Source organism: Carya illinoinensis, chromosome 3 (genome assembly GCF_018687715.1).
Source record: "Carya illinoinensis cultivar Pawnee chromosome 3, C.illinoinensisPawnee_v1, whole genome shotgun sequence".
Classification (NCBI taxonomy): domain Eukaryota; kingdom Viridiplantae; phylum Streptophyta; class Magnoliopsida; order Fagales; family Juglandaceae; genus Carya; species Carya illinoinensis.
This window is the reverse complement of record NC_056754.1, coordinates 51,894,539-51,922,140: the sequence shown is the minus strand read 5'-3', so window position 1 is coordinate 51,922,140 and position 27,602 is coordinate 51,894,539. Positions and strand designations below refer to the sequence as shown.

The window sequence follows — 27,602 nt, the reverse complement described above, 5'->3', positions numbered from 1 at the left end:
TTTAGTCTTAAATTTATGATGGTAACCTAGATGCTTCTCTTTATATGTTGAATTCTCACTCATATTAGTAGAAAAAAAAATCTATAAATAGTTTCAATGGTTTGATTTTATGTTAGAGTTAATTTTTATGTTTCTAGCATGTAGGTATGGAACCATGTGTGATAATAGCATGAATATTTACCACCTTTTTTAGTATGCATGAATATTTTCTTTGGACCTACACGTTCGTTTCAGAAAAAGTAATGTGTCTATAATACTTTGAGCTAATAATTTTTTTTATCTCTTTGTTTTTCCCTTTGGCAGATTACTCAGGTTTATGGATTTTATGATGAATGCCTGAGTGAGTTATCTATACATTACCTTGGTTTAGGAGGTCATACTTGTAGTAATTTATATTATCTTTTACATGACAATATTATTCATTTTCCCTTTAATACTATATTTTAGATAGTCCTAATATATAGTTTTTGAACCTGATGAGTAGATAATGCATTTAATCTACCTACCAATGCTTTTGGACCTAAAATTGTAGATATGATTGAACTTATAACTTTTGTAGTTCAAGCTGATGGAATGTGTGGCTGTCCTGTTTGGGTTGTGCTATGTGACTGCTTGGGTTGATACATGGTTGTTTGGGTTGATATGTGGTTGTTGGTTTTATGAGTGTGGTTGTTTAGGCTGTTATATGTGGCTGTTTAGGCTAGTATGCATGGCTGATTGGTTTGTTTTAATTATCGGGAGGTGTGGTTGCTTTTGCTTGAAGTTTGTGTGTGTGGTGGTATTTTCGGGCTGTTGTGCATTTATGAGTTTTCAAGTTGGTAAATTGGAGCATGTGTATTTAAAAAATGAAGCGATCTTTTGTGAAATTTTGAAGCTCCACTTTTTGAATGATTTATTGTACAATATATCATGGTCATACAAATTAAGACTACATGGTTACTATCCCTTCACTTGTAATTTTGTATTTACTAAACTTGACTCAATACACTCAATTATGTCTTCTATATTCATTCCCTTATCGAGCCTCCATTTTGAAGACCTTTAGTCCCAGAAGAGGCCTTCCATCTGACTTGAACTGGCTGGCTTGAACTGAGTCTTGTGGATTAAAGGAAGATCTCCAGTTATTTAGCAGACCAGTCTAGTGATATGTGAATTTAGTTTATGATTATACACTTGTGTTGGATTGAATTACGTGGGCAGCAAGGTTTTTCTTGTAAACATGTTAGAAGAATTAACTAGTTGTTTTTTAGAAAGTGTTATTAGTGTCAATTTGAATCTTGGAGGTTTGTATATATATTTTTGTCTTATATTTGACATTTTTTTATGCTCATTTTTTACTCAACCTCATTTTTTTTTTTTACTTTTATAATTATTTTATTTTTTTCTGAATTCTTCTAGCATTTGCCACGAAGACAACTCGCGGCAAATACTTCTTTTTTTGGCGGGGAGAAACTTTTCCCACAAATCTTCTAGTGGGTAATACTAATACTCACCAGTACCTCTCATGGTAATTACTCCTACTCCTACAAGCATAAATGAAAATAGATGTACTTTTGCAATGAGTTACATTGGCTCTTGCTGCGAAATGCGTCGTAGGAAAACATATGTATTACCCATGAATTAAACCTTTTGTGGGTTATAATACTTTTTGCGATGAGTTTTACGCCACGAGCTGCCCACAACAACAATTTGTGGGAATAGAGTTTTTCCCACAAAAAGTAGGCTTTTTGCCATGAATCCCCTCATTGGGAAAAGGCCGTATTTCTTATAATGAACCTAACATTCTCTTACCAATATGTTGGAGGACATGAAAATTAAGTTACGTTAGATACAAAGATGGTTTCAACTCATTTCATCTAATCATTATAATTTTTTCAAATTCTCACAAAAAATATAATAAACAATTCAACTTTTTCAAATTTTAAAATAATAATAATATTCAAAAATAACATTTTAAAAATATTTTATTCAATTTTTTACTTTTATCTCATATTCTCAATTCATTTGATCTCAATTCACTATCCAAATCTCACCTAAATTTAGTATAAGCTTCAAGTCATGAGAAATCTCTCTGTCTTTCTCTTTGTGATGCAACATATATATTCATGAGAATGTAACATATTCACAACCAAAATCTTACAATTTCTTTACAATTATTTTACCTAGCTTAGTTTTAACCAACTAACGCAATCATGACATTCCATTAAAAATAAATTTTAATATTATAAATTACCCTCCATTTTATGTAAAGTTATAAAATATATAGTTATAGGTGTATCACAAACTGACAAAAGTAGTACTCGGCCATCATGCATGCATGCATGCATGCCTGCCTAATTTTTTTTGTTTTCTAAGCACGCGGACCCAAAGGATCAACTCCCTAGCTAGCTAGTAGTGTAGGCCGCTGTCTGAGGATCGATGGTTTGGATGATCATAAATAGGTGGTTTAATTGGCATATAATTCTAAATATATTTATGAAATGCGTAAATATCATGTAATTTTTTTAAAAATAAGTAAAATTTATAATTAAAAAATTTATTATTTTTTTGTAAGTCCTATATTTATTAATTTTTTTAAAAAGAATTGTGTAACGCTTACACATGACTCCACGATTACAAATATTATTTATCTTAATTAATTACATGTTTATTGGGTTCAAAATTTAAATGTGAATTAGTATTGTCAACACCAAATATCGTACAATAGACTGAAATGGGAGAAAGAATCATTCCCAACCCACAGAGGTGGTCTTGGTCTCGACAAATTGGTCTGAATGCCATGGTGGCAGTTTGAGGAGTCAATACAGCATCCGTAACAGTAAATAAAAAAATAATACTAAAAATATACATAAAAATAAAGACACATAAATTTACGTAGTTTGACACATGACCTATGTCTATGGGTCATTTGAAGAACAAATCTACTATAATATATGTATTTTACAGTTTCTCATGGTCTTGTGTTTCTCTCTATATAATGGATATCGGAGATTCCTTTGCTTGGAAAAGATAATATTTTTGAAAATCTCGTCATGAGGTTGAAGATTATCAATTTTTCCTTCCTATATTCCTTTTATTAAGGCCTTCTGAGTTGTTGGTTAGAATTTCATCTTTATGTCACTTTTTTTTTTTTTTATGTATATGACTTGCTTTCCTTTTAACTTATTTTATTTTATTTTTGTCAGTTCTCTCTTTTCCTCTGACACTTTACTTTTTTTTTTGTCTTGTCCCTTCTTTTATTTTCCCACTTGTCTTCTAATTATAATGACCTATTGAAATATATCTAGACTGCTTTTCTATCCCCTTCAGGTACCACCTACTTCAATGGAAGGAAAAGGGAAGAAACTCAATGGTAGGTAAACTATATATAAGACGTTATTTTCAAGCAATATTATTCTTGATTTTAATTCTTTTTATAATATTAGCTGCTATAATATATTGTAAGTAATTTTATATATCAGCTATTTAAATGAATGATAAAATTTTCTTTCAAATCGGGCTGTCTTCCAACCTAATATAAAAATGATAAATTAATGTCCATTGAGCATGGGATAAATATATATTTTTAAAAATCTAATTTTAAAAATTAGCATATATACATATAAAAAAATATTATTTTCAGCAACCCTATACTATTCACTTATTTTTATTATTTTCCTGAGTCAGTACGTGGTGTAGGACTATTGAGTAGAATAAATCATGTATATACATATATGTCTGTCCTAATTTGGAGATGGAAACTTTTTCCTATCCAATTTGATCAAGGCCAAAACCAGTATCTTTTAAAATATAACACAACTAACACGATTGAAGTTGATAATTAGTTGAAGATGATCAAAAATAACATTTCTTTTCAAATAATTTCAAAGTAAAAGAAAAAGGAATTCTTCAGAAAGGACAACCGAACCATATATAACATACATGATAACCTCACGTCCTTTACGTGGTTGGTTCCAATATCGAGTGAACATGGTGCCTACACGTTCTCTCTCCCCCTCCTCGCTCTCTTTCCCCGTCCCTTTCTTCTCTTGCGGCAAAACCACAGTTTCATGACTCCCCACTAATTATATAACACGCACACGTAGCTAGTATGTAATAAACTGATCAACTCAGACGTTATAATTTGCTACGAGCTGGTGGGAATTTATAACTCCAAAAAGAGAAAATTAAAGTGGGATTAGCTAGGTAGCAATGGAGGTGCAGAGAGTGCAAGCTGTTGCTAATTCCTTGGCTCTTGCCACTGATACCATCCCTGCAGAATTCGTTAGGCCTCAGCAAGAACAGCCTGCTATCACCACATTCCGGGGACCCGTCCCGGAAATCCCGACCATCGATCTCGGCGACCCGGATCAAGAAAACCTAGTCCGCTCCATTGCGAATGCCAGCAAGGAGTGGGGGATATTCCAAGTTGTGAACCATGGCATTCCTACTGATGTTATAAGCAAATTACAGGCTGTTGGAAGAGAGTTCTTCCAACTCCCTCAGGAAGAAAAAGAAGTGTACGCTCGGCCCTCATCCTCTCAGAGCATTGAGGGCTACGGAACCAAACTGCAGAAAGATCTCGACGGCAAGAAATCTTGGGTGGATCATCTTTTCCATAAGATTTGGCCTCAGACATGCATCAACTACCAGTTCTGGCCAAAGAACCCTCCTTCTTACAGGTCTATATTGTTCTCGAGAAATGCTATTAATTTATCAGTATTTATTATGATCTGATCTTTAATAATAGTTCTTCCATATATATTTCTTAATAAGATTAAAAACTTATTTGATATTTTTTTACTTATTTGATAATCATCGCATTAATGATATTGGGTGCATGCATATAACCGGCCTATGATCACGGCACTGTATTTGTACACTACATATACACGTATATTACTACAAGAAAAAGAAAATATTTACGACGAATTATTTACGACGAAAAGTTTATTTAAGATGAAAATCTCTCATTTTATCATGAAATATATAGTTATTTTGACAGAAAATAACTGACAGCAAATAAATTGACTAATTTTCTGCGTGGTGCAGAGAGGCGAACGAAGTGTATGCAAAATATATGCGTGAGGTGGCGGCTAAGCTGTTTGAGAGCCTGTCATTAGGGTTAGGGCTTGGAAGGCATGTACTGAAAGAAGCAGCCGGTGGGGAGGAGATAGAATACCTTCTGAAAATAAATTATTACCCACCATGTCCTCGCCCTGATCTCGCACTGGGAGTGGTTGCTCATACTGATTTGTCCGCCATAACCATTCTCGTCCCTAACGAGGTCCCTGGACTCCAAGTTCTCAAGGATGAATACTGGATCGATGCCAAGTATATTCCCAATGCCCTGATCATCCACATTGGTGACCAGATTGAGGTTATAATTTTCTTTCACTTTTTCTTTTCAGTGATCTCTTGGTTGACAACTAAGAATTTATCAATACATCATGTACTCGATTGTAAATTGGGTGATCAGGTCGTCTGTAGTCATGTAGTACGCATTGCAAATAATAATGCTAAATATAATCGTCCTAAGTTGTGCGAGCATTGCGCATTGTTTCAAAAAAAAAGTAGTGACTATTATTAAAAAATAATTAATTTTTATAAAAATCTCATATTTATTTACTTTTTTAAAAAAAAAAATTACACTTAAATATCATTTCTCTTAGTTTAAAAATGGTCAACTTATTTTGGTTGGTATTATATATAGAGATAGATATTTAGTTGATTAATTAACGGTTGAGATCACAGACAGTACTCATCCTGCATGGTACTTAATTACGTACTTGGCACGCAGATTCTCAGCAACGGTATATACAAGGGCGTGCTGCACCGTACCACAGTGGATAAAGAAAAGGCGAGGATGTCTTGGCCTGTATTCTTGGAGCCACCTAGGGAATGCGTGGTCGGACCTCTTCCTCAACTTGTTAATGAAGCAAACCCTCCCAAGTACAAGGTCAAGAAATTCAAGGACTATGCTTATTGTAAACTCAACAAGCTTCCCCAGTAATCAGATTAATTAATTAAACCTAATTACGACTATGACTATGGCCGGGAATATTCGAATAAGGGCCTTAAAAGGGTTCTACTGTTTTTTCTTGTGATTTTGGCAATGATTGTTTGTGATTTTGACATTGTTTGTGTGTGTACGTATTATGTTTTTAATTTGTATTTATGAGTCAGGGATGATTTTGTTTTTCAATTTCTCCATGGTGGTAGCTAGATTAGATAAATGCTACAATGACAAAGAAATCGAAAGTAAACCCACAATTGATATAGTTTCATATATATAATACGTTAAATTTACTTTATAATAATAAAAGTAGCTTTATAATTTAATATATTAGATTAAGCCATGCCAATTTATGAATTTAGTTTTGATAAATTTGTTTGTGGTTAAAATTAGGACTAAACAAAAATCTAAAAATCCGACTATGCTCCGATAAGTCCTAGTTGGAGTCAGAATTTTTTTTTTCCCACAAAAAGTACTCAGAGTTAGAGATTGTGGTATAGCGACTCCAACTCATGTCCAACTCCGTCTTTATCCCCTGACTCTGATATTATACATATTTTTATAAAAATAGATGTACTTTTTATATTTATTAATCATATATATTTTATATAACTATAACTTATATAGTTAGTTAAATACTAGTATGAACAAATGTATCTAAAATAATACACTTATCTATACTATAGTATAAATAGACTAAATTGAGTTATAATAATTTAGTATATATAAACAACATACTATTACTACCATGTAACACTAATGTATAATACTATGTAATACTAATATATAATAACTATGTATAATAACATTTAATACTATGTATTATGTATAAACACAAATATATAAATTTATAATAACATGCAATACTAATGTTTAACAACAAAATTTTAATAACATGTATGAGTAATATATAATAATCAATGTATAATAACATGTAACACTAATGTATAAACATTAATGTATAATAACATGTAATACTAATCATGTACAAGCATAGAAGCACTAATGTATAATAACATCTAATACTAAGTCTAGTATATAATTAAATTAGAAATAAGTTAGAAACTAATATAATAACATGTAATTAAAACTATAGTATAAGTTTATAATAAGAATAAGTTAAATATTAGTATAAAATATTATACTAAGTTAATATTTAATAACATGTAATACTGTAGTATAATAACATGTAATTAGACATTAGCTAGAGAGTAATTGTTAAAAATCACTATACTAATAATGTATAATAACATGTAGGGAAAAGAAACTATGCCGCCTAAGATGTACTACTCGGCAATTTTTTATTTATTTTTTACTTAGTGATTAAAAGAAGTGATTTTAATGGTATTGGTGTATTTTTTTATTTTTTAAAAATATTTAAATATATTAAAAATATATAAAAAAGAAAATTGAAAAAATAATGGCCTGGGCGGCATAGTAGCCTGACCCATAACATGTAATACTAATGTGTATAATAACATATTAACATGTATACTAATATATAATAACTCTAGTATAATAACATATAATACTGAGTCTAATATATCATTAAATTAAAAATAAGTTAAAAACTAATATAATAATATGTAGTTAATCACTGTAGTACAAAGTCTATAGACTTTAATAGGAATAAGTTAGACATTAGTAGTCTAATATAATACAAGTATAACAAGTTAATGACATGTAATACTATTAGTATAACAATATGTAATTGTACGTCTACAATCAATACTACAGTAAAAGTATAACTACTAACAATTGTCACTACAACATTTGTTGGTTTTTGTCGCAAGGGTATTTATTCGGAAAAATTATAGTTGTAGTGGAAAATGCTATTTTTCCATTAAGTCTATCTGTGAGAGACTAATGACTTAAAGTTTATGATACTAAGTGTTTTTTCCCACTAATTCGTGAACTAGTGACAGATTGTAATGTTTTCCCACCAACTAGATCGTGGAAAAAGCCAATAAATTCCATGGCAAATGGTTACTCAAATTAGTTTGTGTTGGTGGAAAATACTAGTTTTGCCACGAAATGTCCTGGTGGAATTTATATTTCATGAATGCATTTCGTGTGAATACATCTTTCTTGACCAAAGGCTCTCATCAATAATGGACAAAAATACACTAAACCTAATGACCTCGTGGGTAAAGAGTATTTTACATAACACTATTTCATGGCAATACATACATTCCACATCATTGTCAATCGTGAGTAAAAGTTGGAAATATAATTTTTCGGACTATTTGATTTTGTCAGTAAAAAGTATTGTTCATCATATTTGTTTGGGAGAAAAAAATTTTGCTCACTTAAAAAAAAAAATTGAAATTGATATTTTGCCACCCTTGTATTTGGTGGCTTAGTTGGAATACAGTTTCTCGGTATATGATTTAGTCGGAATAGAGTTTTGTCACCTGTTTATTTGTGAAAAATACTACAGCAAAATGTAAGTTTTTTTTACCATTTTAGAAGTGACCATTTCTCACTCTTCTAAAATGGTCTTTTCTCACAATATTATGCTTATATCAAAATGCTAGATTTGTAGGCTATTATTGAATCTTCCATCACACACACACACACACATAACACTAATGCCAAGTACTTGGATCCAAATTCTCTAGTTGCACCCATATATATATATATATATATATATATATATATAACACTTTGAAAAACATCATTCCAATATTGAAATACATCAACTCATGGTTGGAGATACATCAATGTTTGTAAGGTAGGGAGTTAAAGAGGGAAGCCTACATTTTTCCAAGTCATAGCTGTGTAATCAACTAATACAATCCAAAATGCTTAATAAAATCCATGTATACATAATATTTTGGGTTCTAAACACATGAGGAATTCACAAGATCCAATTTCAATTCATCTTCCCAGTAAAACTTTGGGCAAACAAAGCTCTTCATCCATACGCACAACATCATGCTGTTAAGTACCTGAAAACCATATAAAATCACAGTTTAACATTCCACCAGTTTAACAGAAAACCATATTAGTATATCAATTAATACATCTTGCTGTTAAGCCCACTAAATGTGTTATCCATATAAGAACACTCTTTTTTTTAACCTTGTTCTAAGGTATGCTTTACAACGTCACCTTAAGATCTATTGTGCCACAAGTATACTAGAAACCATGATATCATGACTGTAATTAAGTTTTTTTTTTTTTAAAGTAATGACTCCTGTGAAATTTATCACATCAAACATACAACCACAAAACTCAAAACAAATAGTATTTGTGTCACTAAAACTGTTACTGAACTCCATGGGAGGCTAATTCCAGAACGAATAATTGGACCATCTTTTACATCTATCTAAGGTGCACCATCAAGCACATTTTAAACATACTCCAACCACTATTAAAATCTTTATTTTTATTTATATAATAACCGGACTCCTGGATCATAATAATAACTAGATTTTTCATACAAACCTACCATAACCAAAATACTTTAAAGTAGTGTTTTCTGCCATACATTTTTCTTGCATTTACCCTTTTTTTTACTTGCATTTTTTAATACAAGCATGTATAAAGGCATAGCATGCTCTTCTATCTTCATTAATTACATAAACCAAACTACAATGAAATATCCATAAATCCTTATGAATACAAACTCTTTGGCTAACCCAAATTCAGTCCAACTATATATAGTTATTTATATAATGACCAAACCCAATTAAAATGTACACCTTATATCCAGCAACCAGTTATCAAGTGGCAAATACAAGTCTATAATGCATTTCAGAGATGACAAACTAAGGAACAATAGCAAAGTTGGTAACTTACTCTGTTAGTTTAGAGTAATTACTTCGCTGGAACCAATCTCTTACTCTTCTACATACATGCTAGTGATATCAAATCATGTGTCATTAGTGGTGTACACCAAGTGAAGAAAATATCTCATCCATTTGGCATTTGGGGGGCTTTCCATTAGGGAGGGGCTTCTGGGGATGAGCGACTGAGTCTTTTTTGCAAACAAGAAGTATGGACTCTGCACAAAATACCAACACCCATGGACTTAGACAAGGAATTCAAAATCAGATACATATATGTCAAGTTGGCCTCACAAACCACTGGAGAGAAAGATAGAGACTCAATGGTGAGGTGGAGGGCTTCTTGCGCTTGAAATGCAAAATGTCTTTGTTTGTATGCTCCATATCTCTCCCTTCACCTTTGGGAAAAAATAGTCAGACTTTTAGAGAAGGTGGTGGGCTATATTTGACGAAGTCGTAATACTTTCGACTATGGTTTTGATTAATAGAATAGAGCCTATTAGGTCATCACTACTAGGTTGGCAGGCCTATTAGCATGGGTCATCAGGATGTTTGTTGCTCAAAGACATATCATCAAACAATGAGAGAGCAGCATCCAAATCATTCTTATGACAAAACTCATGAATTAAAGTGGTAAAATTTACCACATCCCTTGTTCAGACATGCCTCCATGAACTTTTAGCCTCATCCCTTTTTCCCTCTCAACCGAGAGGCTGAATTAGCAAGTTAATATCAACTAGTGTTGGAAGAAACCCCTTTCTAATCATCTCCCTTGCCAAGTCACAGGCCATAGATAATTTCCCTTCCCTACGTAACGCGTACATCACAACACCGTAAGTGATGAAACTTGGGGTCCACCACAGAACACACTCATAGAGATACACTAAGGATTCATGAGTTTTGACAACATCATAGTGAACATCACTTCATGGGAATTCCTTACCTGAGTTATTACATGTCGGCAGAAGCAAGGTGGCCAGACCCATTCATTAGCTCTACTAGTTACTGCATGCAATCTTTTTCTACAGCTAAGTGAAGGGAGTCTACCTGAAATGAAATTAGTTGAAATAATGTAGAAGATATTAGAAGATGAGTAAGGAAGAAATAAAATTAATGAGATTTACCAAGTAGTACCAGTGGGCTTTGAGCTACCTCTTCAAGGAGATGACTTTTTTATGCCTTGTTGAAACCTCAAATCTGGCTTTATCTCCACGTCAATGATATCACGACAGGGGAGGGAATAAATTTAGAAGAGACGAAGTTTATATGAAGCCACAATGGAAGGGAGGGTCGTGTCTTCTGAGGAACTAAAAGGGCGGATGCTAGTCGTGGGAGATGCCAAAGTCGTGGACGCCAACTCTCTGGTCGGTGCAAAATTGTCGAAGCCCCAATCGATCAATCCTAATTTCCTCAACCCTAATTTGCACAGCCCAAACATCTGACTGTGTAGTAGATCTTCTGTTGGTTTGCACCGAAAAGCCAAAATGAATGAGATTGGGAGGGAAGACTCTATTATCCTCGCGAAAAAGGGTTATGATTGAACATAAGAGAGATTTGTTTACAAAAATGATTTCGTCTAAATAAACTTTACTCTTTATAGTCAGTGAATATTTGAAGGAAATTTTATTGTGACGACTAACTTTCGCTGTAAAAGGAAAATTTTACCACAGACACTCTCATGGCTGAGCATGTCGCTGCAACATCTCATTTCACTTTTCACAAACAAGCTTGGTTTGATAACAAAAGGAATTCTCACTATGGTTTGTCGTGGGAAAAGAAGTGGTTGCAAAAGGCCATTTTGTTGTTTATTTAAACCCTATCGTACAGGTCTATTTATAATAATGTATAATTAGATTATAGAGTTATAGTATATGCAATACCAATGTATAATTACACTAGTATAATAATTCTATTGAAATTTTAGATAATATAGTACAAGTCAATTTAAATCATTATTGTTATTAATTAATACTAACAATTAAATTGAGTGAAGGAAAAAATTATAAAAATCATAAATATAATGATAAGTTTTTTTTTTTAGGTGTATAAGTTGATAACATATAATTAGACACAATAGTATGATAAAGTATAATATGATAAATATAATTAATATCTAATAATAATCAATACTAACAATTATAAAAACCATAAATAAAAATACTTAGGGTTAAAAACTTAAAAACCTAAAATAAAAATTAAGATTAAAATAAAATTTAGTGTTATCAGTTTAGAATTTAGGGGAAAAAAGGCCCAAAACACTTGAAACAAAGGGGGGGGGGGGGGGGGGGGGGGGGGGGGGGGAGGGGAAATTGGGTTTAGAAGCTCAAAATGGCCGAAAATTGATGCAGCAAGCCCAAATAAAGTCAAAACGACGTTGTTTTACCATAAATACAGCGTCGTTTTGGTTGAATATTTTAGCATTTCTACTTCCCTTGCAAAACGGCATTGTTTTTTTATTTTTTTTATATATTTTAATATGTTATCTTAACCCCTTGCCCCCTACAATCTCAGTCTCCTTCAATCCCTCATTGTTTCGAAAAAAAAACTCTAACCTCTAGGCTCCAGCATGTTGCCCATCGCCCATCGCCTCATAATCTCTTCCCTAAGTGTGTAATCGGTCCGGTTCGGTCCTGTTTTGGACATATTTTATAACCGAACCGGTATATATCGATTTTGAGATTTGAATAATCGATACTGCATCAGTTACAATCCTAAACCGGTACTTCTGGTTTTACCAGTTTCGGTCTGATTCGATTCGATTTTTCGGTATATTATATATATATATATATATAGCATATATAATATGATATATATGTTCTAATATATAACAATATAGTAATAATATATTGTAGTATATTATAATATATAGTGATATTGTATTAATATAACTATTAATACTATAAACTATAGTGATAATATATAGTTATTTATATAAGATTTTAAAATCTAATGTTATTTTAATTAGTAATTTAGCATATAATACAATACTATTTTATACATAATTACATATATTAGATATAAAATTATTTATAATATAAAATATATTTTATATAATATAAAAAATTAAAATATATATTTATATGAATCGATCTGGCTCGGTGTTAAAAAAATGACAACCGGAATCGGATCGATTTCGATCGGTTTTGAAAAAAAATGAATCGGTATAAGACCAAACTGATTTAGAATGGGACCAATGAGTTATGGTTTACTGATTCGCCAATTTTTTTTTCACCCCTATTGTTCCCTCCTCCTCAAAAAGTCATCCTTCAAATACCCCTTTGACTTCGACCCATCTAAAACCTCACTCCCTCAATTTCTAACTTTCATTGAAAAAACCCTAGCCTCCAACTCGTCACCCATCGCTCATCTCTCGATCTCTTCCTCCGTCGTGCAGACATCAAGAAGACCCTCTGCCTCTTGATCCTAGTTTCTTCAGTCTCAATTTGTGTCAATTTTTTTTGGATTTATTGTTTTGCTTTTAATCCGATTTTACATATGCATTTTGGTTTATTTTTTGGATGATTTCATTGATTGGGTGGTTCACGGTTGCTAGTTGTGATATGTGATGGGTTGTTTGTGATCTATGATTGGGTGTTGCGAATCTTGTGTTCACAGATCTGTGATTTGGTGCCAGGTGGTTATAGATTCGACTTCGACTTGGCAAAGCAGAATTTACAAGGGTCGGATTCGGAGTTTGGATTACTCTGATAAAGTCAGAGTCAGCATTGGGCATACTGACTCCGATGGAATCAGTTTTCAGGCCTAACTAAAATGTCTCTCTCTCGATTAAGATAACTGATATGTGTGGAAAGAATTTTGGGCTGGACTGGAAAGCCATTTCGAGCACAAAGGTTAAATGGGCCCATGATCAACAAAGGAAGATGCCCAGAAAATGCCTCAAAACAGTCTAAAAGCCTATCTAAACGAGATTGAGACTTCGAGTAGTCCACGTGTGATCTAAAAGACTTTATATCTTATGGTCTGCAAATAAGACAAAAAGCCCAATCTATGCACCCCAGTTGTAAGTTAGAAAAAATAAGAATTAAAAAAAGGCAGGCAAACCCAATTTATATTTTGAGGAAGAAAGACTTTATTTTCAAACTAGTGCGTAAAGTATATCCAATAAAGTGATATGGTATACATTAATTGTATAATTCTTTAGTCACTTGATCTATAATGAATAAGAGAATATGGATTATACTATGTCAAGAGTGCATGATATCAAATAACACTTCTCATAATTCGTATAATTTTCGCAGAAAAAAATGAGATGAAGTAAAGATAGAAGTGACATTGCTCATAGCATTCAGTTTTCAGGTCTTTTAGAATCATACATAGAGACCAGACCTTTTGGCTTTTGGCATTCCCCCACGCATGCATGCGGAGGAATTTTGCTTACGTCGCCAAGTCGTCGTCGCAAACCAGTCAAATCCAAACCGCGTCCCCCAACTCTTCTATTCCATTTCGTTCTCCGTCGGAGTTTTCGGAGTCGCCATCTCCTGATAATTTCTTAATTAATCAAATATTTATATATGTGTGTATATATATATCTATAATTTTTACTTTTGAAATTTAACCATAGTTATCACTTTAAAGAGAAATTTCGAAAACAGATTATCACAAATTACCGCCCGATTTTCGCGGCGAGCCACCACCGTTAACAACTCATTATGATCATTCTCTAGTCGTCGGATCCAGAACATGTATCAGTTCTGCTGCGTCGCGCCCGTACCGGATCGCACTACCCAGGCCGCCGCCGCTACTCATCTGTCCTCCTCTTCCTCATCGGAATTCCTGAACATGCAACACCGGTCGACGTCGTTTCGATCGCTACCCACCCCTAGCCGCAACGCTGGGTCCTCCCATAGCTTACGCATCCCTACCAATAACGGCGACGACGACCACGACAACCGTCTGATCCAGCGATCCAAATCCTCAGCGTCGGAGTGGTTCTCTAGGCAGCTGTCCATTCGGGATCACCGGGGGGTCGTGATCAACGACATTGTCGGGAATGGGATCTCCGGCATTCTGTACAAGTGGGTCAACTACGGCCGGGGATGGCGTTCCCGGTGGTTCGTTCTCCAGGACGGTGTTCTTTCCTATTTCAAAATCCACGGCCCTAATAAGATCACGATCAATCACGAAACCGAAAGAGGATCGAAGGTTATCGGCGAAGACTCCATCCGTCGACTCTCCCGCCGAACCCGCTCTCAATCCAGAGTCCGTAAACCCGTCGGTGAAATCCACCTCAAGGTTGGTCTGATTAGAAGCAGTTTTCGTTAATTAAACAGCGGTTTTCGGAAACAATATCAAATGGAAATTTGTTGCAATGTGATGTGATATATATGATGTATGATGATGTGTGTGTGTGTGTTGTTCATAGGTGTGCTCAATTCGGGAGAGTAAGTCGGACGAGAGGAGGTTCTCGGTGTACACGGGGACGAAGAAGAGGCTGCATCTGAGGGCAGAGTGTGGGGAGGACAGGGCATCGTGGGTGGAAGCGTTGAAGGCGGTGAAGGACATGTTTCCGCGGGTGTCGAATGCTGAGCTGATGGCGCCCGCTGCGGAGAATGCGGTGTTTTCGACGGAGAAGTTGAGACAGCGACTGTTGGAGGAGGGGGTGAGCGAGGTCGCCATCCAGGATAGCGAGACCATTATGAGGAGTGAGCTCTCAGAGATGCATAAGCACCTTGTGGTCCTCAAGCAGAAGCAGTTGTTACTCATTGACACATTGCGTCACTTGGAGGTAGCATTATCTACACTTGACAGACTTATTCTCATTTTCAGTTTCTGATTGGGTTTGACATCTCAATCTGAGATTGTGCTCTTGACTCATCCCAAATCAGTCCTCTTCAATCTCACTTAATTACTGCCTTTTAACTTTATTATTTTCCATTTTTCGGTGCATCTTGTTCAAAATCAACTCCATCATTTATCATTTAGCGTGAAATTTCGAACCAAATCTGGACATAATACGCAGTTTTATCAGCGTTATATATAAGTTACTTTATTTCTTTGTTGTACAAGAGTATGTACTAACACAATCTGGACATGAAAGTTATTGAATATATGTAAATGGGAATGTAAATTCTGGATTTCCTTGACGTCTTCCCTTTTTGCCCTGATTACATGTTTCGTCAACCCTTGCTACATTTCTGAATTTATAGTGATTTTAGGGTGTCTAAATAATGCTTCCGTGGTTTAGCTGCTAGTGGAGATTCAATTTACTCGTTTTATAGTCAACTTTGGTCCTGGGTTCTAGTTTTTTCTGTAGATCATGAGTTGGCGTCGTCAAGACTGATGTTCTCTTCCTCTACTGTCACCTCTCACTCCTCTCCATCCTACAAAAGACTTCCCTACCAAGCATAGTAGTGTTATGTTGCACTCTTGTTCGTTTTTTTTGTTTGGTGTTGTTGTGGGGGGCGGGGTGGTGTGGTTTCATTCACTTGGGTTATTGCGCTTGTTTTATAGCGTCACAAGTGGGGCGACTGCAAACATTTTAGTTGCATTAGTTTCCTTTCAGGCGGGAATGTGATATGTACTTGCGTGGTTTTTGCAAAACAAGAAGGGTGGGTTTTTCCGAATGCAGAATGGATAATTTATGTTTCTTAAAAAAAAACAGAAGAAATTGTTTTCAGTAATTAAATGTCTACTTCGACCAGTTTTTTTAAACCTTTTTTTCTTCCATTTCTCAAAGAAATCTATATTCAGCCGATTTAGATTGAGAGACGAGATAAAATGATTTTAGATAAAAATTAAATAAAATATTATTATTATTATTTTGAGATTTGAAAAAATTAAATTATTTATTATATTTTATATTGTAAAAATATAAAAAAATTATAATTATAAAATAAGATAAAATGAGATAAAGTGACACCATCTTCCAATCTAAGATTTTGTCATCTGCCTTAAAATTGTGTCTTTTTTTTTTTTTTTTTTTAATATTCCACCGTTTTATAGATAACATCGTCAAAATGCTTGGCATGGTGAACTTTTCTCTCTCTCCTTTGGACGTTGATTTTTATCCCTTCTTTTATTTTTACTTTTTTCTGTTCATTCTTTTTTCATGTCTTCGATGTTTTGTTATATAAATTTGTCATACCTGAAATCCATTTCTTGAATCAGCATTCTCTCATCTATAGAACTTATGAGGTGATTCTATGAGGGTCTTTTATTTTCAATTTTTTTTGCTGTTAAATCCTTTTATCTATTGCTTCATCTAGACAGAAAAGGTTGACTTGGAGAACACGCTTGTTGATGAGAGTCAAAGGCAAGCATTGGAGCCAGTAAGTTCCTTTAGATCAAGGCAAGAGAAGTACAGCGGTATGACATTAACTTTATTTTCTAGGGTTTTTTAAAACCTTTTACATAGTTAGAATGGGATTTTGATCCCCCAGAGTTCCTACCTGAGTAAATACTATGGGACTCTCTTTGTTTGTTTATCTCTCTCGACTCTAGTCCTTGGAGTTCAGGTAGGAAATCTGAAGCCGTTAGCATGTACTCATGCTGGAGGAATTGGAGTAAAATTATACAAAAATGATTCTTTAGAAAAAGTGAGTTTGGATTCCCTTTCCAATATATTGTCTTGTGAATTAACTTGGATTTTAGAGGAATTAGTTCTCGCAGTATGCTCTGTTCACTTAGTTTCATCCTTCAACATAAATTTGGGGTCTACAAGAGAGCTTGCTTTCTGAGTATGCCTCTTATATGTTTAGTGGCATCCGTTCAGCTTGTCTTGTCACTGTATACATTTAATCGCTCCTTTTTTTGCAGTTACATTTTGACATTCTGAGGGTTCTTTCTATATTGTTTTGCTACCCTTTTTAACCGAGTTCTGTTTGATGAGTTGCTGTTATAAACTGACGAACCCGTTGTCTTGTTTTTTAAAAGTTGTAGAAGAGAAACCATAATAGACTCGTGCATTATTTCTTTTGTTTTGTATGCTATATTTACTCATCCTGTAAGTACTTCTGTGTTCAAAACTTTAACAACTCCCAGCATGTTTTTGTGAAATGTATTTCAGAGGGAAGTGCAAGTGATTCTTATGATGACATTGACAGACATGAGGGAGACGAAGAAACTGATGATGAAGACAATGCATTTTTTGATACTCGAGATTTTCTTTCTTCCAGTTCTATTAGAAGTAATGGATCCGATTTTCAGAAATCGCCACTTGGTTCTGATGACGAAGAGGATCTATATGGCATTGATTGTTTCAGTAGAGTTGGACATGAGTATCCTCATGTTAGGCGCCGTAAGAAATTGCCTGAACCAGTTGAAAAAGAAAAGGGTATTAGTCTTTGGTCAATGATCAAAGATAATATTGGGAAGGATCTTGCCAAAGTCTGCCTTCCAGTTTATTTTAATGAGCCCATCTCTTCTTTACAGAAATGTTATGAAGATCTGGAATACTCATACTTGCTAGATCGTGCCTATGAATGGGGTAAAATGGTAAGTTTTTTAAGTCAAAAACTTATATTATTATTGCTTGCCTTCCTGAAAGTTGTTTAGTTGCAAACAACTCCATGTGTTCTATAGTTATATGTTGGTACATCGTTTTGTTAATACTTAAACTAGTAGCATTCATTGAGTATTGAATGTACTAGAAAAGTGAGAAGGCTCCCTTGTGCTAGATTCTTTTCATTACTGGTGCTAGTTATTGTGCACAGCTACAGACAGCCGGTTGCAGCATTTGAAAGTTTGTAAAAACTGTCTAATCATAAAACTAACATATTACTGAAGCTGTTAGATTTAGAGCCTTGGAGGTGGGTGGCTTCAATCCTTCAAATTTGGCAAGATGTTCGCCTGCTCTTTTCTGTTCATATTATGGGTTCTGATAATCTGATCTTTTATTCAAGAGTCCAAATTCATCTTTCATTTTTTTGTTTGGTATTTATATTTTTTTAAGAGTCCAACTTCTCATTTTTTGTTCGCTTGATTAATTTTACTGGTTACTTTTATTGTTTTGCACAACCCTGTGATGCCTTTGTTGCAGCCAGTTTATATCCTTCCAGGACTTCTTTAACGTCCTTGGTAAAAACATGTAGGGTAATGGCCTTATGAGGATTCTAAATGTAGCAGCGTTTGCAGTATCAGGATATGCTTCTACAGATGGAAGAACTTGCAAACCATTTAATCCGTTACTGGGTGAGACATACGAAGCTGATTTTCCAGATAAAGGCCTTCGTTTCATCTCCGAGAAGGTATTTTTTCACTGTTAGAATGTTTCTTGATGTTCCATACATTTCACTATGATACTTTTTTATATATATTAGGAAATATCATATACATAACATAAAACCAGCAATACATATCTGGATCAACCATCATGGAAGCCCTGGATTAGGAGTTTCAGTTTATTGCTTGATGGGATGTTGAGTCAACTATGTGTTAGAAAATAGTTATGAGTCAGAAGATTGCTTAGAGCGGACTGGTGATGTTGTGAGGCAAGCAGAATTTAAATATCTTTTTTTTTTAGAATTAACAATATCATGTATTATTAGAAAAACTCTAAGGGCACAACGACTCAAGTTCACTAGGGGATATACCGATTTTCATTATCTTTTAAGAATCAGACAACTTGGTTAACATCCAAATGTATTCGTGAGTAATGTAATCAAGATTGATCTTCTTCAACGACAATGGGAAATTATTTGTGTCCCGAAACATTTAAGAGAAAAAGTTGCATATGAGTAATTGATGTAGTTTGTGTTTAGTTCATTATTATGTCTCTGCAAATCCTAATTCTGTTTTATTAATAAAAAAATAATGATTTTTTGTAACCATGCATAGATGTCATAATATCTCCTTCATCACGTGCCACTTATTTGCTATAGCATAAAGAAATTGGTTTAGCATATTTGGCAGCAGGTGTTTTCTTAGGCCTTGTTTGGTTACACAAACCATTTTATTTCATCTAATCATTACAACTTTTTCAAACTTCCACACAAAATATAATAAACAATTCAACTTTTTCAAATTCCAAAACAAAAATAATTATAAAAAATTATATTCTAACAATGTTTAATTCAATTTTCAACTCTCATTTCATCTTATCTATATGACTAAACGAGGTTTTAAACTCGTATTGTACCTTAACGAATTTGGTATCTTCATTTGTACTGTGTTAAATAGTTTGTTTCTAGCATTTTTTATGGTTCATCTGGTAAAATAGTAAAATGTTCTGGTGTTATCTCTTGGTACTTAAGACTCAATCATTTTTTCTGTTCATCTTGAGATAGGTTAGTCATCACCCAATGATTATTGCATGCCATTGTGAGGGGCGCAACTGGAGAATTTGGGGAGACAGCAATTTAAAAAGTAAATTTTGGGGTCGTTCGATTCAGCTGGATCCTGTTGGTCTGTTGACTTTGGAGTTTGATGATGGTGAAGTTTTTCAGTGGAGCAAGGTATTCTTCTTACTTTAGATGCCCAGTTCCACTTTCCATAAGCTGACTGCTAATAGCTGACACTCTACTGTCAGGTAACCACTTCGATTTACAACCTCATTATAGGAAAACACTACTGCGACCACTATGGTACAATGCGCATAGAGGGGAATTGTGATTACTCATGTAAACTAAAATTTAAGGAGCACTCGATCATTGATAGAAATCCGCACCAGGTGCATCTCTCTCTCTCTCTCTCTCTCTCTCTCTCTCTCTCTCTGTGCACATGCGTTTGGGAAGTTAGTGCAAATGTGTCTGTGCATGTGTGAAGAGATTTTTCAATGTGTTTTGATGAGCGTGCATATATGTGAATGGGAGTATTTTTATTAGATAATTTGTTTCTCCTTGGGATTGGTATTTGTTAATAAGATGTGAAAGGGGGCCTGGCACGCTGGAAGCATATAAGTGAAGAAAACGAGGGGAAAAAAAGAATGCGAAAAGGTATGGAAGAAAGTGAAGAAATGGAATTGGTGATTTAACTATACTAGAGGTCAGCAGATGATGTGGGAGTAGATGTTATTGATGAAATCTTCCCTTAAACAAGAAAAGGTATTACCTTATGAAAACAAGCTTGAGGAAAATTTTTGATCCAAGACACAGGCTGTAAAGTTTCCTTGGCATCCAATATAATATGTATCTCCATTGCTTTGTGAGTTGGTTAGCATCTGCATTGCATAATTTTCTCGTTCTAGCAAAACTAGAGCATTGTTATTATTTCTGTTTGTAATTTAAGTTGCATTGCAGGTACAAGGTACCGTCCAAGATAAGAATGGTAAAACAACGGCAACTTTGATCGGAAAATGGGATGAGAGCATGCACTATGTAACAGGCGATAATCCTGGGAAAGGGAAAGGGTCAGGGTCATTGTTGGAACCCTGTTTGCTATGGAAACGGAGCAAGCCATCCGAATATCCAACCAGATATAACCTAACACGCTTTGCCATTACGCTGAATGAGCTTACACTTGGACTTAAGGTTCTTGCCTTTTCTGTTTCTTCCTCTTCCCTTTGTAATGGGAAGAACAAATTATAGTGTCATTACCGATGTCATTAAATTTGATAAACAGGAGAAGTTGCCACCAACAGACTCAAGACTCAGACCTGATCAGAGGTATTTGGAAAATGGGGAGTATGAAAAGGCCAATGCGGAGAAGTTGCGGCTAGAACAGAGACAGCGACAGGTATATAATTCATGTCTATCTTAAATATTATCTAGGGAAAATTACACCACCCTACTAGGAGTTTTATACGCTGTGCATCAAACTACCAAAACCAAGACATTTCACACTCGAACTATCAAAAACTAACCCTTGTGCTCCAATTCAATTATGGCCATTGACATACGCAATCTTGATGCTCAGATCTTAATAAAAGTGCAAAGTATAAGTTTTTAGTGCTTTGAGAGGGCAATCTGTCAGTTTGGGGTGCAATGCTCAAGTTAGTATGAGGGTGAAAAGTGTATTTATCCAGATTATCTATATATGATTGTTTTCAAACCATACATGATAAAAATATGGAAATCTTGTCAAATATGACTTTGCAGGCACGGGGAATGCAAGAGAAGGGTTGGAAACCAAGATGGTTTGAAAAGGACAGCAGCAACAATACCTACCGCTATATTGGGGGTTACTGGGAAGCGAGGGAAAGGCTTAACTGGGAATCATGCCCTAATATCTTTGGCCAATTCTCAACTGATCAAAGTTTTGACTAGCCCCTTCCTATCCCACCTTGAAATGGAAATAAAACGAAAAAACCTCTTTTTCCCAATCCACTTACCATTCTTTAAGAGTAATGCTAAATACAGTGATGGTTATCCAAACATCATACACTTCTTTTAAAAAGTAGGGTCCAACATTAAAAGATTATTTTTTTTTATGTGAATTTCATATTTACTCACTTTTTTTAAAATGAGTGCATTACGTTTATGCACTTTATGACGACAAATATCATTTCTCATTCTTAAACCATTTAGACTATTTTTCCTTGTTTCTTTACAAAATCAATCTCTTCTCTTCAATTATTTCTGCAAAAAATATTCGGAAGATGAGCTTTCATGCTCGCCACCAAGCAGTTCAAGAGGCCACATGAAACGCAATAAACTGTGTAGAGATGGTGCCCCCCAATTCAAATAATTTCATCCTGGTTGAAGGCTCTCTCTCCAACTTGTCATACCCAACTCTCCCAAGTTGTGAACGCTTAGCTGCTGGTAACATCACTTCCTGCTCTGCAATATGCATGCTTAATCCTAGCTGGGCGTGGACTTGGTTGGCTTGCAGGGTCACGTACATAGACATTTTTACCTGAATTGATGTCCAATATTACAGAAGAGAATACATTTGTTTGACAAGCATCGAGCTAGCTTGTTACTGATGACCCTAAAATGTTCAGTACTATCCAAAATTTTCATTTATAAAGCAGGACGTGATGAAGTATCAAGGATTCTGAACAGCAAGCCACAGTGTAAGTTTCAACGTGTTTCACCTCCCGGGTAATGGGCATGACTCACTCTTCCTAAGTGGGCAGGGCAGCACAGAGATTCCTTGTTGGTAATATTTCTGTCCAGAGGATTCCTGAATATAATAGGTTTGATAGAATTGGACTAGGAAATTAAAAGGATTCAATATGAAAATACTTCATGTTTAGCTTTTCAACATATTTTGACCTGTGTGTGTTCAACTTTGATCATGTCATTATAAACGTGAGTCCCAAATCCAATACAAATGAAATGTCTACAATTATCAATTAAAATAAAATAACCTTTAAAAATTCTTAAGAAAAAATATATATATATCTCAAACTTTAAAAGAAGGAGAAGACAACTTCCAATGACAAATATAGAAGAATCTGAAATTCAAGAGCATATGATTAGACAAACATGCACATGAATCCGAACTTCAGTAGCAAATCGAGCAAAAGTTAGAAAAGAAATATAAAATGCAATTCAATAAAAAACAACCGAACATGAAATACTCGGGGAAAAAAAGATGAGAGAGAGAAACCTGGGGGCAGAGCTCGGAGTGGGATCGCTGCCGCGATAGCTTGGGCATGGGATTTTCGAGGGTGGCGGCATGGTTACATAGCAGGTAATGATGATGATTGATGAAAAGGATTACGATGGGAACGTAAAGCAGCCGTCAAGAAAAGACCCGGCAGTCGATACACTCAGTGATGTAAGTTGTAACCATCCAGTCAAAAGAAGGGAAATGATGGGTTCAACTTTTCTATTATCTAATTATTATTTTTTTAATAATTAAAGAAGTAATTATTAATAAAATTATATATTTTTTATTATTTTTAATAATTAAAGATGTTAAAAAAATATTTTTTAAAAAAATAATAAAAAACTTTAAATCTTTTATAAATAATAAATGAGCAATACTAAAGTAGTAATTATCCTTAAAAAGTATGAACTGATTCACGACTACAGAGCCTTCGCTACCCGCCACCCGAAGATAGCGTAAGATAGCTAGTCTGCGTGATAATTTATATGATATAACGTGACTTTACATTTAGCTCATTCATTCAAAACTTATTCCCGGTTTGAATTATTTATCTATTAATTAAAATAATAACATATTTTTTCTAATTTATTTTTGTCAGTTGTCATATTTTACAGATTTCATTTAATTGGCGGACGAAATCCAGTTATTTTGAATTTGCGTTGTATTGGGTATTTGTAAAGAAAAAAAGTGTTTAAATTTCATCCAGTGGACCCAAAAATAAAACCCACTCGATGCAAGATACAAGTCCAATTCCAGTTCCAATTCTTTGTAGCGTTCCAATTCCAACACCCAAAACACAGAACACTACACTGACAAAACACACAGAGCAAAGTGCTTTGAACTTATATTGACCCAAAGTGCTTTCACTACCTTTCCTGTAATAGAATAGCAGATGCAAAAAACAAGTCCAAGCTTTCATGAATGGCAGATCAGTGTTACAATTCCACAATTCACAGCAATGTTACAATCCACAGCAGGTAATCAAAACACTACCCATCACCAAAAATTAAAAACAAAGACAATTGACAGAGAGTGAACTGTGGAAAATCACAAAATCAGCACATCTGGTTTTACATTTTCAGCACAAAATCAGACTGAACTAGGGGCAATTACAAAATGTTATATTTTGTTTGTAACATTTCTGCCCTCACAAAATCAACACAATCACCAAAAATCAGCTCATCGCTAAAAATAAAAACAGTGCCCAATCACAAAGTTAAAAGTGTCTAAACCATATATGGTCACATAGTTGCAACCAAGCCATATATTTCCATCACGTGGTTGGGCAACCACTAAAATAAACAAAGTGTCCGTTAAACATCTACTAATGTTAATTACAACGTCGATATAGGCTGGATGAAAAGTTACACGTCTCCAAAAGGTGTGGATGGATCATTAGGTGTAGTTGTAGTTGCAAACTTCTTTGAAGCCTCGTAAATTTCATTCTGAAGAGTTTGGAAATAAACTTGTTGCATTGTATTCATGCCAACAAGATTTAATTGCATAATTTCAACTTCGAACTTCTTCTTCTCAAGTACAAGTTGTTCACTTCTATCACGTTCTATCCTGGTGATTGCTTCTCTTATCTCCAGCATGCACATCTTTCTGTCATTGGCCATGCGAGTTAGAGCATGATAAAATTTAGCATCTAATCCTTCTCTGGACTTCCTATTTCTCCTTTTCTCTTTTTTAGTTTCTTAAATTTCTTGCTTGGATGCCTCTCATGGATGACCTCAGTGTTGTCATCCAAAATGCCGTCTCCATTTAGAGTTGAGTTAACAGATGGTTTACTCGTTAACATATGTTGCTGCCATTTTTATTGGTGTCTCAATGAATAATAAAAAGTATTATTAAATAACAATGTTCCATGGTGGAGGTTGACATCTCCATCTCTTTGTCAAAAAATAAATTACTAGAATTAAGTTATAAAAAAGTATTCTTAAAGAACAAGTGAGCGTCCAAACCATTAACATTACATTTTATTAAGGCACCTTCCAGCATGAGTTTTAAACATGCATATTGACATTCTACAGACGTAAGAGACAGAGCTCATCTTTTTCACAAGATCCCATAAATATAGAAAACATGATGTACTTTCTTTACCTTCTCCTCTATCTCTGCCTCTCCTACTCCACAAAAGTTCAATGATATTTAAGCACGACACAAGCCATACGGCCCGTACCAAACAAAGCAAAGACCAAAGAGACCACAAAATCGCATAATTGCTTCAGACTACCAAGGCCCAGATCCTCTCAAGTACTTTGAATAGACCAGAATGATTGTTCTGCCCAAGAAGAATCAAAATTTCAGGATTTCTTTTTCTCAAGAAACCAAAAGAAAAAGAAAATCAATCACAAAACCAAGGAACTAAGACTAAAATGAAACATAGAAAGCTCTAGAACATATTTGAGATTGATGAGGGGGGGGTAAATGATAGAAACGGAGAAGAAATATCCTCCTGCAGTGCTGGTTTTCGGCTTGACTTTCGTGTTTTTCTATTACCTGGAAGATCACGACAGGAAAGAAAAGGTAAGAACATGAAACCCTAGTATAAGAGAAAATGCGCGAGGGAAAAATGGAGATCAAGTTCACGGGAAAATAAAGAAAAAGAAGTACGGTAGAAGGGAAAATCGAGAAGGAGAGAGACTTTGGACGGACGAAAGAGTTTTGGAAAAGAGTGTCCCTACAATATGACTCGGATTCCGACAGTGTAAACAAAAATATTTATGTATTTTTTTAATATTTTTAAACTTTATAATATTATTACAAAAATATTTTTTTAATTATTAAATAAATAAATAAAATTTGCACTGGAATTCCATGCATGGCTGGCATTTTTGTTTGAGACCTCCACAATCGTTTGAGATCATTTCTCCAATGAAAAATGCTGGGGATCCACTGGTTGGAGCTTCCGCTCCATTTTTTTTTTATAATTTTTTTAGTAATTAAGAAAATATTATTTAATAATGTTATAAATCTTTTTAGTTTTAAAAATATTTAAAAAATATTTGAAAAATGATGTTAGAAAAATAAATATTGCCTAACGGGAGCCCCTCGGCGGTGGGCATAGAGCACAGCCCTTCTCCAATAGTTTTTAAATTTTTGTTATATACAAGTAGAGTTGTATATTAATCTACGTATCAAAATTGATTCTTTTATATTTAAAATTTAAATTAATATTATTTTTAATAAAATCTACTTTTTGATCAATCACATTAAGTTGATATATATATTAATGTATAATTATGCTTATAATTATATTTTTCATAGTTTTTATGCCCACCCCTTCTCCGACAGTTTTTTAAAGCTTTTAGACCTGTATTGTTAAAGACTGGGAACCGCATGAATGTTAGGACAAACCGTGGTGATGCCCATGCCTTCATGCTTGATACACTTCTCAGGCTTGATGTCAAGGGTGCAGATAGAAAAACCACTCTTTTCATTTTGTTGTACATGCTTGGTTTGCTTTAGCTAAAATGAAAAATCAAGAGAATGGCTCGATAGACCGAGAGATAAGAGAAGACACAAAAGATGGGAGAGATGGGGAAAAATACTTCTAATGAAAAAGTAAGATGCTCTTTCTTTACAGTTTTGTCCATCGTATCATATTTTTATAAAAAATATAAAAATAAAAGGGCTGATGATGTCAACATGTAAAACCGTCTATATTTTTTATGAGTATGTTTAGCATTTTCCTTATATTAAATATGGTCGAAGAAATTATATAAATGAAATGCTTAAAAAATACGTTAAAAATGAGTATATAAAACAAAGTTGTCAGACATTAGGCAATCTGAAAAGAAAAATGCTAAGCCCACCGATGGCTCCAGTTGAGATATTCTCCCGACTAATGTGGCATTCCCACGTGGCAGAATTTTTAAATATTAAAAAAAGATTTGAATCAGTCAGTTCCTCCTTCTTGTACAGTTGTACATGACCCACGCGATTTCCCTCTCTCCTAATTGAAAAAGAAAAAATCTACACAACTTTCCAACACTCTAATATTCTATATTTTTTTTAATTTTTATTATTTTATTTTTTATCAAATATTTAATATATAAATAATAAATAAATAAATTAAATTAATTTAAAAAGAATAAATTCAAAAAAAATATTAAAAAATTAAAAAAATATGGGATGTTGAGGTGTTGGGAAATTGTATAGCAAAACCTATTGAAAAAAGCTATTTGCACTTGGGAGAGTAACCCCCGCGTACACGGCCTCCACGTAGATAAATGAAATGTATGATTTTTTGCATTTGGATCAACCGCTGTGTTTAAGAGCATTGGTATTAGATTATGTAAATATAAATGTTAAATTTACATAATATGATTTGATTTTACATTTGACTATTGCACTTAAAA

General features: G+C 34.1%; 2 protein-coding genes and 2 long non-coding RNA genes across 4 annotated transcripts; 2 read left to right on the top strand and 2 right to left on the bottom strand.

Annotated features, from left to right (window-relative positions):
- The first annotated feature begins 4,087 nt into the window (after positions 1-4,087).
- LOC122305768 (flavonol synthase/flavanone 3-hydroxylase-like) lies at positions 4,088-6,184 on the top strand. Its single transcript, XM_043118318.1, has 3 exons — positions 4,088-4,661; positions 5,032-5,359; positions 5,780-6,184. Exons 1-3 carry the CDS (start codon positions 4,192-4,194, stop codon positions 5,990-5,992), a joined length of 1,011 nt encoding a protein of 336 aa, XP_042974252.1. The 5' UTR covers positions 4,088-4,191; the 3' UTR covers positions 5,993-6,184.
- Positions 6,185-14,282: 8,098 nt separating this feature from the next.
- LOC122305234 (oxysterol-binding protein-related protein 1C-like) lies at positions 14,283-22,688 on the top strand. The gene is made up of 10 exons (XM_043117608.1): positions 14,283-15,039; positions 15,170-15,532; positions 17,013-17,112; positions 17,813-18,240; positions 18,837-18,992; positions 20,031-20,198; positions 20,273-20,413; positions 20,982-21,212; positions 21,304-21,417; positions 21,780-22,688. The coding sequence occupies exons 1-10, from the start codon at positions 14,488-14,490 to the stop codon at positions 21,945-21,947; spliced, it is 2,421 nt and encodes an 806-aa protein (XP_042973542.1). The 5' UTR covers positions 14,283-14,487; the 3' UTR covers positions 21,948-22,688.
- Positions 22,167-23,427, bottom strand: LOC122305235. The gene is made up of 2 exons (XR_006241058.1): positions 23,236-23,427; positions 22,167-22,536 (listed from the first exon to the last, which is right to left on the bottom strand). It is a non-coding gene; the product is annotated as an uncharacterized LOC122305235 (long non-coding RNA).
- A 733-nt stretch (positions 23,428-24,160) lies between these two features.
- LOC122305767 lies at positions 24,161-25,905 on the bottom strand. Its single transcript, XR_006241228.1, has 2 exons — positions 25,342-25,905; positions 24,161-24,843 (listed from the first exon to the last, which is right to left on the bottom strand). It is a non-coding gene; the product is annotated as an uncharacterized LOC122305767 (long non-coding RNA).
- Between the last annotated feature and the right edge of the window lie 1,697 nt (positions 25,906-27,602).

What these genes read in the sequence shown, in the direction of transcription:
- LOC122305234 (XM_043117608.1), top strand. Translation starts at nt 14,488, where the DNA reads ATGTATCAGTTCTGCTGCGTCGCGCCCGTACCGGATCGCACTACCCAG. An exon ending in CCTATGAATGGGGTAAAATG is followed by an intron (nt 18,241 to 18,836) that starts GTAAGTTTTTTA and finishes AAAAACATGTAG; the next exon opens with GGTAATGGCCTTATGAGGAT. An exon ending in AGCTTACACTTGGACTTAAG is followed by an intron (nt 21,213 to 21,303) that starts GTTCTTGCCTTT and finishes TTTGATAAACAG; the next exon opens with GAGAAGTTGCCACCAACAGA.
- LOC122305768 (XM_043118318.1), top strand. Translation starts at nt 4,192, where the DNA reads ATGGAGGTGCAGAGAGTGCAAGCTGTTGCTAATTCCTTGGCTCTTGCC. An exon ending in AAGAACCCTCCTTCTTACAG is followed by an intron (nt 4,662 to 5,031) that starts GTCTATATTGTT and finishes TGCGTGGTGCAG; the next exon opens with AGAGGCGAACGAAGTGTATG. An exon ending in ACATTGGTGACCAGATTGAG is followed by an intron (nt 5,360 to 5,779) that starts GTTATAATTTTC and finishes CTTGGCACGCAG; the next exon opens with ATTCTCAGCAACGGTATATA.